This window comes from Phoenix dactylifera, chromosome 2, assembly GCF_009389715.1.
Source record: "Phoenix dactylifera cultivar Barhee BC4 chromosome 2, palm_55x_up_171113_PBpolish2nd_filt_p, whole genome shotgun sequence".
In the NCBI taxonomy this organism is placed as follows: domain Eukaryota; kingdom Viridiplantae; phylum Streptophyta; class Magnoliopsida; order Arecales; family Arecaceae; genus Phoenix; species Phoenix dactylifera.
This window is the reverse complement of record NC_052393.1, coordinates 18,809,460-18,826,081: the sequence shown is the minus strand read 5'-3', so window position 1 is coordinate 18,826,081 and position 16,622 is coordinate 18,809,460. Positions and strand designations below refer to the sequence as shown.

The 16,622-nt window shown below is 40.0% G+C and overlaps 1 protein-coding gene across 1 annotated transcript; it reads left to right on the top strand.

Annotated features, from left to right (window-relative positions):
• Positions 1-7,771: 7,771 nt before the first annotated feature.
• Positions 7,772-16,239, top strand: LOC103715469 (AT-rich interactive domain-containing protein 2). The gene is made up of 2 exons (XM_008803092.4): positions 7,772-9,159; positions 14,762-16,239. The coding sequence occupies exons 1-2, from the start codon at positions 8,293-8,295 to the stop codon at positions 15,695-15,697; spliced, it is 1,803 nt and encodes a 600-aa protein (XP_008801314.2). The 5' UTR covers positions 7,772-8,292; the 3' UTR covers positions 15,698-16,239.
• The last annotated feature ends 383 nt before the right edge of the window (positions 16,240-16,622 follow it).

The following is a 16,622-nucleotide window of genomic DNA, read 5'->3' as shown; positions in this document are numbered from 1 at the left end:
CTCACAACGATGATTGATATTTGACATAATAACAATCTAACCATGACACCTTTCAGGCCTATCAAAATTTTCAATCCATCCTTCCTGGCAAAGAGGGTCACAATGGAAATAAAAATATCCAACGACCATGATTGATGGGGGAGAAGGCCTCCATGACACAACCTCAAGTAGGATCATATCATCCATGTGCTCTGGAGTTCTTAAGGCATGCTGAACAAGTTTTGGGAGGTTGTCACCTCTATTAGCTCTTTCAAGATGAGTTCTAAAGGCATGTTGGATCCATGTTTGTTGGATGTCCCCTCTCATCGACACACTTAAAGATTAATTTTGATGGTTTTCTGTGCTACGATAAAGCTGGAGCAAGATTCATTATTAGAGATCATGAACGAATGCCGAGTCGTCTATATTAGTGGATGAGTTTTCTCTTCCTCTTCTAGTCCGAGTAAAGCTGATCAAAATCCGGGCCGGGCCGGGCTCTACAGCAAAATTAGGCTCGATGGCTATGCCCAAACTCGGCCCGACTGTCGGGCTTAAATTTTTGTCCAGACCCGACCCGACTTTATAAATCTGGTCCCAGGCCCAACCCGATAGGTCCGATTTTTTTTTTTGTTTGGAATCTGAAAATGGGCCAGAATGACCCAACAGCTTAATGGGCTCTTTAAAACTGGATGTATTTTTCTACCTTTATTTTGTTTCTCCAATGGTGTTTTATATATAAAACACGGGCCAAGCCAAACTGGGCCATTTTAAAAGTTCCCAGGCCCGGCCCGCTTTTTTGATTGGGCCGCTTTTCCTGCCCAGGCCCGACCCATGGGTTTTTTTTAATACCCAAGCCCGAAAAATTTCGGGCCGGGCTGGGCGGGCCAGAAGGCCTGTGATCAGCTTAAGTTTGAGCAATTGAATTATGAGCAGCTTGGGAGGGCACGGAGGCTTCCTTTGTATGTTCAATGCTAAAAGAATGACTTTATTAAAGTGGTTCAATGGATCAAGAATCTTGAGGACTCAACCATTCCTAATCAACATCAACTACAGGATATTTGGACGATGGGAAGCAACCTTGACTACTTAGAGCCTATTTGAGTGATTGGGCTGAAAATCCTATTGGATTCGTGGGTTAGGCCAGTACAACTAGCAAGATCATCTGATTACAAGATGGTTTAGGCCTACATTTATAAATATCCAGAAATAGCTTTGGAGTATACCGGCCTGAATCTCATAGGGACAAAAAAAAAGGCCTCAGCCTAACCTATGAATCTAATAAGATTTTCATCCAAATCATCCAATATGTTACGCACATTAAGGCAAACCAACTAGTCAATTGGCTTGCTTGGAGAAGTGCTAAGTAGGATTTGTATCGCCCCATGGTCTTTCTCCTCGACTCTTCTTGCGTATCTCTTCTGATTATTCCCTATGTACTTTTATTAGATTTCGAGACCTCGGTCTCCAACTGTACTATAAAAAAAAGGGAAGACTGACGGATTGGCACCATCTACCTCAATTGTAACCAAAACTATTTTCTTGACAAACTTTACCATTGTTTAACAATCAAATGTTTAGCACAAATGTATCCATGTGGTATTACTAATAAATGGGCTATATTGAGATGTGAACAAACTAGACATAAATTAGAGTTATGCGTGTTCATGATCATGTCTTAAATTAGATAATCGAAGGAAGACGAGGGTCACAAGTCAACGGCAAGACTGGTAGAATTTAGAGATGGGCATCGGGCCGTGCTGGGCCCGGCCCGGCCCAGGCCCACCGGGCCACAGACCAAACGGGCCGTGCCTGGCCCGACCTGTTACTAAACGGGTCGTGCCTGGCACGGCCCGCTTAATCTAAAGGCTAAGCCCAGCATGGCCCTAGGCCCGTGGGGTGGCAGGCCATGCCGTGCCAGGCACAAGACGGGCCATGCCTGGCACGGCCCATCTGTCAAAAAAAAATAGCCGTTATTTGTGGCCCATAACAGCTATTTGTAGCTTTTTACCCTTTTTGCCCCTCCCAACAGCCATAAAACGGTAGGGGCGGCAATCGCGTCGGGTCGGATCATAAACGGGTCGGGTCACATGCAGGTCGGGTCAAAAAATCATAAACCTGAACCCGACCTGTTTATTAAATAGGTCAGAAATTACAACCTGAACCTGACCTGTTTATTAAACAGGTAACTCGATCCGACCCGTTTAACCTGTTTAATAAACAGGTAACCTGTTTATCCAACTTGACCCGACCTGTTTAACCTGTTTGCCCAACCTGACCCATTTAACCTGTTTAGACCTGTTTAACCTGCCCAACCCAACCTGTTTAACCTGCCCAACCCGACTTGTTTAGACCTGTTTCGACCCGTTTAACCTGTTTAGACCTGTTTAACCTATTTAACCCGTTTAACCTGTTTAGACCTGTATAACCTGCCAACAGTTAAACGGGTTAAACGGTTTAAACGGGTCAGACATCTAAAACCTGTATCCGACCCAATTAATAAACAGGTTAAACGGGTCGACCTGTTTACGACCCAAACCTGTTTAGGCCAAACCCAAACCTGTTTATGGCGGGTCGAACACGGGTCGGATTGGCGGGTCGGGTCATATTTTGCCACCCCTATAAAACGGCTAATATGAGGGGTATTTTGGGGAAAAAAATTGGATTTTGAGCCCGCGGGCCGTGCTGTGCTTGGCCCACGAATCGTGCCAGCCCAGGCCCTTATGAGCCGTGCCGGGCTCGGCTCGCGGGCCAGAAATCCTTAACCCAACCCGGTTCCCTTTTACGAGCCGTGCCTAGCATGGCCCGTTACTGTAGCAAGCGGGCCGTGCCTGGCATGGCCCGCTTCGTGCCGGGCCATGGGCGGCCCGGCCCAATGCCCACCTCTATGGTAGATGCACGGGCATACTACCAGTCTTCCTTCAAATGCCTTGGTCTTCAAAGATAATCGAAAGAGGATGATTAGAGTAGTATGAGTCCAAATGCCTTGGTTTTCAAAGACTTTTGCTACTATCACACCGTCCGTTGAAAAGAAGATGAATGGGGACAGAGTATAGTCAAGGCTACGATTGAAATGATCTACCTCCACTGCTACTCCTAAAGGTAAAGTAGAGTTTTACTGGTAAACTACGAGCAAAATAAAGTAAAGATAATTAAAGATAAATTGTATTCATTGATGTGTCAAATGGTTCCTGTTGTGGTTCAAATTTGGCCTGAGGGTGACCACGCCGGAGGAGTCGCGGGAGCCGCCGGTGGTTGGAAGAAGAAGATGGGGGCCATCTCCTGCGCAACGGTGGCGGCAGACCTATACCGGTGAGGGCCCTTCGACGATCAAGTTAGAGTGGAAAAAATTTGGTCTAGCCAAAAAGTTCCTTAGAAGTTACCTAACTGGGCTATTTATAGTCCCGGTAGAGAGACCCAGGTGGCAGAGGCACTGTCCTCCCTCATCATGAGGGGGCGTGGCTCTGAGTCGAATGGCGCGCAGCTAAGGCTGGTTGGTGGTGTGTGGTGCTGTCCGTTCTCGAGAACGGTAAGGTGTTGACAGTTACAACAGGATACGGTCGGAGTTGTCATGGTGCCATTCTTTGCCTGTCGAGGGCCAGCTATCGAAGTGTGGTACGGTGGTGTTGTAATGTACGGCCACGTAGGAGGGCATTGGCATGCACATAGGTGCGGTTGTTGGCGAGGCCAAGCCCATTAAGAGGTCGCATCATGCGTTTGGCAAGGTCGGCTAGACGGGTGCTAAGGGTAGCTCGGCTCTCCGGATTTCGAGGTGTGCTCGATGGAGCGCTCCGAGCTCGAGGATCGAGGCGCACTACCGAAGTAGGCGCCCCGTGCTTGGTCGGGGCGGGTTGGCGAGTATTGGAGGCACCCCGAACTTAGTCGGGGGAGTCAACGAATATCCGAAACCAATGGAGGTTTTGGCGAAGTCCAAAGCCGAGCTAATTCTGGGCCGAATCAAGGATTCAACCGGTCGGTGTTGGCGTTTATTGGGCCAAAACAGGATGGCCTCTTTGTTGTGGGCTGGATGATCCATTTCGCCCCCCATCAGTTCCTTTTTTTTCTTATTACATTCATCTACATGAAGATACCCAGAACAACATCTAAAATCATCAGTTAATCGCCTATCCCTTATAAGGCTCGTCATTCATGTTTGGCCTCTTTCCAGATAGTTTTGGAATTTGTTTATAACCACTTCTCATATCCCACATCTAAATAATTGTCCAATCATGTGTCAACCACCAGACTATGAGGAGAAGCAGCCAATTCGCCGCCTCCAACATGTAATCACCAGCAAATTTGGAGGTTGATGGTCTCGAGAATTTGACCTCCATTGTGGAGCTCCTAGGCCCACTTGATGATCGGTTTAGAGTTGCCGAGGATGGGGCCACGTTCGCAGACGGAAAAGGATGACGGTGCCAAAGGCATAGATGTTGGATGAATCCATGGAGTTCTCCTTTACAGGATAGAGATTAAGATGGCGTGCCCTCCCAGGCTTCTAACGTCAAAGCTTCAGTCAATAATATCATATCAAACCTAGCCATGGAATTTGTTCTAAATCATGAAATTCCAAATTTAGAAGTAGCTGGCTAGGGCGGCTACAAAGGTGCTAGTCTAAAATATTGTGGGGCATATACTCATATTGGGAGTGACACTCGATACTTGTAAGATTGTCTTTGCCAACTTGACCTTACTATTGTGCCATATAGGCCACAATTGTTATGCATGATAGATAATTCAACTACTCCTTCCTATGCATGGACAATGATAATTGTTGGCCAACCACCCTGGTTTGGGTCAATAGCTCTCACTCCCATGGGTCGATACCCCAGTTACTTGGTCTGCATTTTGGGTGTATCGGCTTCCAAACTACTATCATCAGTCTTGATGTGGTGGAAACAAATGCTAATATATTACAAGTGATCAATGGTAATAGAGATAAGAATAGTGCAACATGGTGTTGGTTAGCCGCATTGAAAAGTTCCATTTACTGTTTATGAAAAATATTTGTGTTTATGAACAAAAAATTCCATTTACCACATGGCAAGTTAGGATTGGTTCAATACTTAGAGAGGTCAGCTAAATTAAGAAGCATTGCATCAACACCACTTCATAACGAGGATTTTTTCATGCGATTGGACAATGCCATTAGTATTTTTATCTTAACAAATCCTTAAGTTGTATTACACATAGATTTTGATTGTTTCTAGAGCAATCATTTTTGTGGAGTAATGCATCTTAAGCTGGGGGTATATAATAACATCCATTGAAATAAAAGTGGAAAATTAGAGCATGTTTCATACAAAAATAAAGATAAAAAATATGTTTCATACTAATGTTTTTATTTTTATTTTCCAAAAGTTACCTCCACTATTTCTAAAAAAATAAAAAAATAAGAAATGTTTACTTTCAATTTTTTTCAAAAATAAAATATTCATATTTTTTTTTCACCATCTCCCCACCACGACTATCGCCTCCACCGATGCTGTTACCCCTAACCCCACCATCATCAGCACCTTTACCATAACACTGCCACGATCATTACTTCCTTCACTATATCACTAGTACTATCACGGCCACCATCATTGCTGTTGTTGCCATACTATTACCGCCATCATTGTTGACCCTATCATATAATTAATACCTCACTACCACCATCATTGCCACCGCCTCCACCACAACACCACATTGCATTTGCCATATTGCCGATGCCACCACCACTATTGCTACAATAAATTATATAGAGTGATATTTAAGAATATCCCTTTTTATTCTATATATTTATTAGTAATAAATTTTAAAATTGATGCCTTAAATTAGTTACTAATCTTGGATTTACCGTATCTACTTAGATTTATATATTAATTCAAAAATAATCATGATCTTAGAAGATTTGTGATCTTTTCCAAAATTCTCTATCTTTGCACTTAGGAGAGATAGACCAAGATCTCATTTTATCTTGTTCTCACTCATCCATTTAGAGATAACTAATACCTCAGGTTCTAAGAATGTGGCCTCTGACCTAGAGCAACAAAAATGTAAAAATCAAATATGTGTTTGTGTTTATTAAATCCTATAATTAATAGATCTATTCATTCAATATGTTCCTTTTTGGAAGACAAATTATCGCATTTAAATTATTTATCAGATATACTAATACCTTATCCATCCATCTGAAAATCTTTTTAATTAATTGGGAAAATGGAATCATCAATGCATCTTTCTTTCGCATGCATTGCTTGCACCTAGCATTACTTTACACAATCAAAGGCTATCCATAAGAGGTGAACCACAAATCTCTTTTTTTTTTGGTACAACGACACCTTACACAAAACATGCATGAATGCAGCCAACAAAATCAGAACAGAAAAGTTAGCGGAGAGAAGAAGGAATAGACACTTAGTGTTCTTTAGTTATAAATACACAAGGTGTCAAGAAGGATCTCATACCCAATGCCAAATCCATAACAAAACAAAAATTTAAAATATTAAATATGGCGGGCAAGGTCTAAAATACTTACATTATAAGTTTGGTCGCCTTTGATGATCTATCAAATCATCCCAAATCGATAATTTTAAAGGTATAATACGTTACATTTATTTTATAACAATTTGATATATAAATAAGAATGCCCACAATATATGCTTTTTCAATTCATAAGCACTTTAAACTTTACAAGTTACATACAATGTCTGGATTTTCGTTTGATAATTGATATGTTTAAGTTAGACATTGGTGCAACTGATAAAAGGGCACCCACAAATGCATGAAGGAGGAACGTAATCAAAAGTTAAAATTGGTTAAACCATATGAAAATTTATCAAAATTATATTAGTATGTCAGTTAAAGAATTCATGTTAGAATTGTAGTTTCTTCAACCATTTGATCTAGAAGATATTGATCAAACACTAAAAATGAAATGACGCAACTTTATGCAACATTATAATTACATGTTAAATTTTTTTTGTAATCTTTAAAACTACAATTCTAGAAAGCATTTTTTTAGAATTATCAAATTTTGATGATTTTGAACCCTCTTAGAAAGGCCTCTCAAGTTTTATATGGCCCTCAATAAAAATTCAATGCTTTCTAGATCAATATGTGACTAAAAGCTATAGTAAAATAGGGGCAATTTACTTTAATTTTTAAAATTTGAATTTTAATAATATTAGAACTTTTCAGAAAGTAATTTAGATGGCAAGGATTTCTTCAATTAAATTCCAAGGCTATGACCACTTTTGACTATAGACTAGAGGCATTTAGGTTAGGTCGGGGGTGTATCTTTTGCATAAAAGAAAGATTTACTTTTCTTCGCACAAATCCACAATTGGATCATCCACTGGTTGCTTTGAGATATATCCAGGCAAATGAATGATTGAGTTCAAAGTGCTTTGAGAGTTGTGCATGTGCGACCTAAAAACGGATTTGCACGAAGGATGGTGAATCCTTTTAAAGAAAGCAAGTCCTTTTTTTGCGCAAAAGAATATGATTCCTCCTTTCACATGAAAAATACAACCCCAATCCATTTTGGTTAAAAAAATTGACAGACAGAATTTAATAAGATAATATCTTTTTCATTTAATAATATAGTATAGATAACTTTTTCTTTTCGCTTTATGCGTTACAATTCCATCCTTCTTATAATAAGTATGTATCAAATACAATGAACTATACATATTAAATGACACTTGGTGTCATGCAGTATGTAGACGATTTTTTGTTAATACACTTGTACAGATTCAATGTAGATCCATACAACAAACAAAGATGGCAACTATAAATCCTTCGAAACAACAAGGTGCACTGAGCCCATCCTTTCTCAAAATTAGGGTTTCGTGCTTTTGGGCACTCATCCCACAGGAAGGCCACAAAACCATTGAATTAAAAAAACCCTGGCACCCTCAACATCCAACTTGCCCTTAGTTTCACAAAACCTAAATGAGGTCCTCTCTCTCTTTCTAGGGGCTCAAATGATAAAAAGACCAGGCCAGCCCAATCCTCCCTTCTCTCCCCCTTGATTTTTATTTTCTTACATCCCTCAAACTCCAAGAATCTCAAGCCCCTGTAGCCTGTGTAGCCAGTTTTCCTCCTTCCGTAATAACACCCGCACATCGCCCCTCTGTTAAATTTTTTGACTTCAACCCCGCCGGGCGGTCGAAACCGCGCGACTAGATGGGCAGCTCCGCCGGCCGAGCGCCACCGCCGCCGCCGCCGCCGTGACCTGCTCTCCTCCGCCGCCACCTCGCCGCCCGCCGGCGGCTAAAGCCCTCTCCGCATATTCGAATTCGGAATCGTCGTAAGCTTTTCTCTCTCTCAATGGCTGGTTGGTCCCTCTCTTCGGAATCCCTCTCCCTCGACGTCGTCGACATCCTCCACAAGCTTCAGAGCGTTGGCTTCTGCAGGGATCTCGATGTCCCCGCGATAGAGCTCAGCCGGGAGATGCTCGGCTCCCTCTTCTATCAGATGCTATCGGTTTTCTTCAAGGAGATCTACCAGAGGTGGGAGATCCGGCCTCTGCCGCCGATGCTCGGAGACGGGCGCCCGGTGGATTTGTTTAAACTCTATTTGGTTGTGCGCGGGAAGGGCGGGTACAGCTCGGTGACGGAGAGCCATCAGTGGGAAGCGGTGTCGGAGGCGATCGAGTTGGACTCTGGAGTCGCCCCTTTGTTGAAACTAATATATATCAGGTATTTTGATGCGCTTGATCAGTGGCTTTGGATAGTTTCAGAGAAGAATTCAGTGAAGAAATCGAAGGCGAAGGTCGGAGGCCTTCTGTATGACGTTCCTATCCAGAAAGCTGAGGAATTTCGCTCCATGCCACCTTCAAATTCGAAGAAAGATCACTTCTTGACACCAGGTAGAGGAAACGAGTGCAGAGAGCTGCTGCTTGCTAATAGTGAGTGCGACAATGGTGGTGTGATGGTTGAAGAAATGGCTGCAGTGAATGGTGGGTTCTCTCATCTTAAACGAAAGCGGGAGACCATGGTGGGGATGCTGAACTGGCTGAAAAATTTGGCAAAGAATCCTGTAGATCCTTCGGTAGGAAAGTTATTCTCGAAGGATGGCGCGAAAAGTAAGGAGGCTTATGCATTCAATGGACTCTATGTGCAGGTGCTTCTGGCTAGGCAAGCAATGTTTATAAAAATGATCCGTCACACGAGCTCTAACGGTTCTCTCGTGCAGGTAATTTAATGTCATTTGGCCGCTATGCAATTGCAAACTTTAACTCTTGATGCTTTATTCGATGGTGCTATGTCGTATACTTGACGATCCGTAGACGTATAACCCTTTGCATGGATGCATAACCCTTTGCCTTCTATAGAGCTATTTATAACACTAGGTCTGTATTGGTTTTGGTAGATGTTCTACTCAAACATCAAATGACAGGCCTATGTTAGTTTTAGGTACTTAAGATGCAAATATAGAAGGGATTAGTCGATTTGGCTGTAATGTGGAATAGCAGATATCAGAATTCTGACCTCCACCTAATGAATCAAGAAGAACATTTATGCTCTAGTTCCTAGCCCTATAAGAAAAACCATTCTCATCCAGTAATCGGAGCAACACCTTTAAATTGTTAAAGTAACTCCTAGAGCCATGTACTGAGCATCAGCTAATGCACGATGCTAGACTGGAATAACCTTATCCAGGAAATATTTGAAAGTCAATTTTAAAACAGAAGAGGTGAATAAATCCAAACTTTGTGCAGATGGTAATTTCGAATTTGAGGCTTAAAGGATATGTGTTTTAAATAACCAACTCTACTAATGCGTGCATCCCTTAATTTAACAATTTAAGTCGAGTGTCGAGTTCACAAGCACATAGTGTCGATGGTCTTCACATAGTGAAGCAACATCTGATTCTAGAGCTATTAGAAAATTTTATTTTAGTTAAATAGTATTTTGAGTCAAAAATATATGCTTAATGCATCCAGATAAGGTTTGATGCAAAATGCTTTAGCATCCAATGGTTTTTTTTCAGAAGTTGGTCAAAAGTGACTATGGACTGCTTTTTGCTTGATTTTCTTAACATGCCTTTTAAGAGTGTTATGATTGCTTGATTTTCTTATGATGCCTTTTAAGAGCGTTATGGTGCTTTAGAGCCTATAGAGCACACATTGTGCTCAAGTTTTGAGTAAAATAGTTTAATAAATTAAATGTTTTGAATATTATAATTGGTATCAAAAGCCATGCAAAGTCTGTAATTTGATGTTGTAGACACATCTTGAAGATCTTAATTTTTATTGTAAGATATGGAGGAACGAGCCTTGAAAAACGATTGCTGTCAACTCCATGTTATTTATGAGAGAGTACTTTCTCTTTGTAAATATTCTTTTGTTTTCCGCTTTAACATCTTCTATATGTTTCTTTTCTTAGTTAAGCCACTTACTTATTACGACCAATTATTTTATTTTGCTGTTCATTACTTTAGCTATACTTCCATACTAGTGTAACTTGTTTATATCAGCTTTAAAAAGGAGTAATTGTTATTACTATAAGGGGTTTTATTATACAAATAGCGGAAAGATATATTAAGAAATATATAATGGTATTAAATTGATTCATTGAAGTGGAAAGGTGATTCTGTGGTATTATGTGATCAAGATATACTCTGGTGTATCAAAGAAAAAACTTCTAAGACAATAATAGGACAATAACAAGGTCTACAATGTGGTATGGTTTATAATGTTGAGTAATAATAATGGTCTAAGAAAACGTGCTAAACATAGCAAAAAGTGAGAATATTGAAATTGATGTGCGGATAGAGAATTATTTATAGTAGAGGAGCTATAGGAGTTGCAAAGATTAAGGACAAAATGATGGAGAATCAGATTTGATATCACAACCATGTAGAATACCATGCTGAAGGGGATGTAATAAGAAGTGGTGCTTTCATCATTGTTGATGGATGTCGGAAAAGGATGAGATGACCTAAGATAACATGAATGAAAGTTGTAAGGATAGAATATGGTAAAGCTTTAAAATAACACGGGAGAAAGCCCTAAATAAAAAATAACACGAGGAATAATTCATAAAGTTGGCATGAAATACTTAGGTAACCAAGTTGTCAGTCTTGGTATCAGACTGGGTTGGTGTGGTATACCCCTGTATCAACACATAGTTCACTGCTGGAGATGGCAAAGCAGCTTTCCTATGTGTTGAGACGGACCTGTAGCAAACCCCTGTGCCATACCAATGCTGTGTCGAGTTGGTGGGGTACAATCAATACTTGACAGTATAGGCTAATCTAAATCCCCTGAGGCTAGTGCTTGGTGGTTATAGTTAACTGGGAATAGAATGAAGAACACCATTCATGACCCCAACATTTGACTCGATCAATTTGGTATTAGCACAAGTCTTGTTCATTTGGGACTATGATCTTAAGGTCAAGATCTAAGATTGGAATTTAGAGGTCCTCTTGGAGGGGAGGGTTTTGTTGGTCCATGCATTTTGTGTTTCTCCGTAAGGATATTTAACAACACCAATGGGCACATTATACATGTGGATTCTACATTGCATGCTAAAGTAAATAATAAACCTTCTATTCCTCGAAGTAAATGACGCTCTTCCTCCTGTTCGACCTATAAAGTCTTTAGCGGCTTACCGTTGGTATCGTTCCCCTTTGACTGCATGGTCTTCTTGCTCTTGCCTTGCAATGCTGACTGGAGCTAGGTAAATAAAATAGGGTCTGCGGTAGCAAGATTCTTGTTATGATTACTCACTCGACATAAGGGAATTGTCCTAAATGGAAGAGGATTTCTTCACAAAGGAGAGGGATTTATGGCAGTAGATTGGCTTCAGATTTTCATGCTAACATTCGGCATCTAGATGTATATAAAGTCAATGATTTACGGGGCAGCATTTGGCACCTAGTTTAGTGCGGTCTTCTATAATGTCCAGTTGCTTCATATAGGTAAGCAAAAAAATAGTCATAAACTAACATAAATGAACTGACATAATGCATACAATATAGGTTGGACGAACACATGGAAAGATTGACTTGATAAGTAAATGCAAGCTTTAAAGCTCTCTTGACAATGATTAAACATGAACATCGATCATGAAGTCATGTATCAAGAGAGGTGATGCAACCAATAGGCCCTTGTAGCTAACATGTTTGAACTTCATGAATATGACTTTTGTAACTGAAGCTGAGGAAGGGATTAGGGAAGTAGACCTTTGAATATGATTTTAGGAAAAACCTAGGAAGTTAATGCATGTGCATAATTTTGGATGGTTCTGGAGTAGATATGGTAGTCTTGCAGAATATTCTGGCTACTGATGTCTAGTCTAAAATAGAAAGTGTTCATAAAAAGCATTCGAAGGTCAAAATTGAATCTAGCAGATAATTGTTGCTAAATAAGGACAATTTGTTATCATGAACCTGTCATTAGTTTAGAAGTGATGCAATACAAACTAAAACAAAAATATTTTCCTTGATAGTTGATATTGTGTATCAAGTGTTTGAGTAGTTGCTCATCTGGATTTCTTTGGTTGAAAATTTTGATGATATCTAGCTGTATACTAGATCGAAAGTGGAACATTGTTGTCATCTGAGGCAAGTGATGTGCGCGGTGCAAGAGGATAAAGTATACATTACTTCGAATAATTCAACCCTAGTCAAAGGTTATCCTTTCGTGGTTTGTCAATTTGCCAAGGGAAATTGAATTTGACCATGAAAGTCATTTATTGACAGAGCTGCGGGGGAGCTTCCATGGCTAGTGACTTTTTATATGATGTTACATTAGATCTTTTAGAGCGATCTGGGCACCAAGGGATCAAATACTAAATCCTCCAAACCAGGCCCATTTTGTCGGGGCTAAATCGGCTAAGAAAGCTTGGAAGAAAATAGAGTAGAAGATAACTAAAATTATGCTTGCATTGCTGGAGTTTAAGAATATCTGTGAGGTATCATACACCATCACATATGGTAGGAGGATATCCAATAGTATAATTTAGTAAACAATTTAATGATGCTCGAATATGATTCAACATGTAACTTTGAAAACTATGTTATTGTTTAAACAGTCGGGCATTGTTAGCATTACTTGATCCATGTCGAATATTTATTATATTTTGACCATGAAATTAAGGGGTATGTTATTCTCAAAATAATATGAAGTTGCATAAAATGGAGATAGACTATAAAGAGGTCAATGCCTGGGGACTGAAAACCTACATCGTATAAGCCATGTGAGGATCCGTGCCATGCGGTTGTGTGTTTAGTCCCATATCGGCTATACACTAGGTATATCTTGAGTATTTATACGGGGCCAAGAAATCTAAAAAATACCTTCTGGCCAGCCTTTTTGGGTGAGATCTTAGGTTATGACTAATGGTATCAAAGCGAACCTGGTCCATAGCTTGTAGACTAGGAGAAACTGCTACACAGGTACATTGGGGCTAATCATGGGCCGTTCGTGGTGCTTGTAATTGAATAGATTTGAACCTTTATTCTGACGAGGATGCCAGGGTTTAAATGGAGGGAGTATGTGAGGATCCATGCAAATGTGTATTTAGTCCCACATCAACGATGCACTGAGTAGATCTTGGATACTTATACAGGGCCAAGAAACTCAAATAATACCTTCCGGCTAGCTTTTTGGATGAGGTTTTGCATTGTGACAAGCCATGACCATCGAAGTTGCATGGTTTAAGAAAGTCAAGAATCAATATGGAAATGATACGTATTTTGGAACCACTTATGGAACACAAATGCATAAAGTAGAAACAATCTGAAGTGTCTATTGCAAATGGGTATTTGGCCAATGGTAGTTCCACCATTTCATGCACTTCTCTTCGGCTCATTAAGAGTGGGATCCGGGCAGAGAGCAATTACACGATATGCGCATCGTGGTGGAAAAATATGGGTACGTATATTTTTCGACAAACCTGCTACAGTAAGACCTACGGAAAGACGTATGGGTTCGGAAAAGAGATCCCCCAAATGATCCACCGAAATCACTCCCGAACTCTTTTCTATAGGAACATGTCACTTGTAGTAACATTATCATCTCATTTGAGTAATTCTTCAAATATATCTAGCCTCAACAATTATTTGCCGCATTTCTTCATGAGTATTTTGTTATAAAATGCAAGCAGAGATATTAATTTGAATTCAAGTAATTAAGCTTCCAACTTATTGACTGTAATTTCTCAATATTTTTTGTGGATTAATTGGTAAAATCATAGAATATAACATGAAACTATTATTTTTTGCATTTTCTGTAATTACATTGATAAATTGTCCGTTTGGAAATGTATATCTTGAGAATTAGCAGCAGCTTCTTTAAGCTTTGGGTGATTATCTGAGGATCCATTATTGGTAATAATAGAGTTTCACATCAGGGGTTTGTAAGAAATTTTGGTTGGAATAATTCTTCTGGGGAGGCCTTTACCCTACTTAATTGAATTGTACTACCGAGTAACACAGTATCTTGTACAAGACAACATGATTTTACTGCTAATGCGTGGCTTATACGGTTACCTCTTTTAGGTTAATCTTTCTTTTGTAATGTTTGCAAAGTTAATCTATGTTAGCAAATCCCGTAACTGTACCAGATATCATTGCTGTGGATGCGGATTGATGTACAAAGCGCCAAAATACAACAGTTGGCTCTGTTAGTTGCTTTTAACAATTACATATCTGAGCATACGAGTATTCCTCTCCGTTAAAGGGACTTCTATTTGCCTTTATTTTTTCATTTATAATTGTCCTACTGGTTTCCTTCTGGAAATTGCATAAATACTCATAATTCTTTTGTAAACTCAATTTGGTCTTGCAGAAAGGGCAGAAGGTACATCCTTCCATTTATGATGATTCTATTTATGGAAATTCCGAGACTGTAAAGAAAATAAGATGCAGCCAGAGGCTTCAAGCCGTAAACAAGCAATATAATCTGGGCTATTGTTCTGATGCATCCACACATCCTGGCGGTGACATGGATGAGATGGGTCTTATGGCTGTGGGATGGGAGATTAATGATGTCAAACGAAGACTCCAAAATCCCAGCTTGATGCTTGATGGAATAGTTGACTTGCTATCTATAGATCAACTACAGAAGCAGCAGGTCCCTGTGGGCCCATCATTTCAGGCAGATGTGCCAGATTGGACTGGCAAGCCTTCTGAAACTTCTAGTGATCCTGAAACCTTGAAATGGTTGGGGACACGGATTTGGCCTCCAGAAAATCAAGAGAAGAGGCTGTCATTCAGTCAAAATTTTATTGGAGAAGGAAGGAAAGATGCCTGTCTTTGTGATTGTCCAGGTTCTGTAGAGTGCATTAGATTTCATATTGCAGAGAAGAGGTTCCAACTGAAACATGAACTGGGTCCAGTTTTCTATGCTTGGAGATTCGATCGCATGGGCGAAGAAGTTTCACTTTCATGGACAGAGGAAGAGGAAAGGAAGTTCAAGGACATCGTGCTGCAGAATCCACCATCCCGAGCAAAGAGTTTTTGGGACCAGCTTCATCTATGTTTTCCTTTTAAGAGGAGGAAAAATCTAGTGAGCTACTACTTCAACGTGTTTCTTCTTGGACGCAGGAGGTACCAGAACCGGGTGACTCCAAACAATATTGACAGTGATGATGAGGAATCAGCATTTGGCACTTTAAGTAATCGTTTTGGTCATGATACAGTCAAGGTTCATGATCCCCAGTCTATCATCTGCGTTCTTAATGAACAATGTCTGGATTTGGATGATGATATGGACACAAATTAGAATTCTAGGATGGTGGTGTAAACTTGAAGCATCATATTTGATCTTCAGAGCAGCAATTTTGACCGCAGATGATTATTTTCACTCTTTTGCTATGATGATGATGAAGAAAACTCTCTTAGAGGCTAAATCTTGTTGTGGATGAAGATATGTTTGTTCAAGGAAAGGAAAAGTTTGTAAAGATTCCAACTGACATGGTTGGCATGAACTCAGATAGACTTGGATTCTCCTGCAGTGTTGGGATGATAGCAGCCATTTGGATACATACTGGAACAGAGAGGCTGGCAATTGTAGACTGTACCTTCATTTTGACCTCAAGCACCAAGTAAACTTGTCCTGACAGTGGCAGCATATATTTCGAGGTTTCATCATACTTAGATTCCTTGTGCTTTTTCACTTTTTTTATCTTGTCCTTAAAATGCTTAGTGAAAATCATATGCAATAGCCATTATGTCGAAGGATATTCAGTCTAGTTCTTTTCCTTAGTAAACCATATATCCTGCAATTTTTTTGTCCCACCATCAAGATAGGGAAAGGAGGAAAAATAAGAAAAAAGAAACATTAAGGCGGCCTTTCAAAAAAATCACATAGTAGATTCTGTTGTTGAAAATATCTTACCACACATATGCCTTGAGCACATCATAGAATGATCTAGGAGTGTTCTTGACCAAAGAACACGTGTTCTTTGCCACTTTGGGAGGCAAAGGCTTGCATTTTGCTGTTGCTGTTCTCATAATTTGTGCTACAAATGACTATTTTTCTCCTGCACATGAAATATTAGTTTGCTTGACAAGAAAACAACTCTTCTAGCTTATAAAATGTGAATTGATTGGAAAAAATTAACCTCACGTATGAAACTTTCAACAGGGATGGAACTTTTTCATGATTTAAGTTACCGAAAGCTCATTGAAAGTAAGATAACAATGGT

Coding starts and splice junctions, on each gene's coding strand:
- LOC103715469 (XM_008803092.4), top strand. CDS start 8,293: ATGGCTGGTTGGTCCCTCTCTTCGGAATCCCTCTCCCTCGACGTCGTC. Junction 9,160..14,761: donor CTAACGGTTCTCTCGTGCAG/GTAATTTAATGT, acceptor TTGGTCTTGCAG/AAAGGGCAGAAGGTACATCC.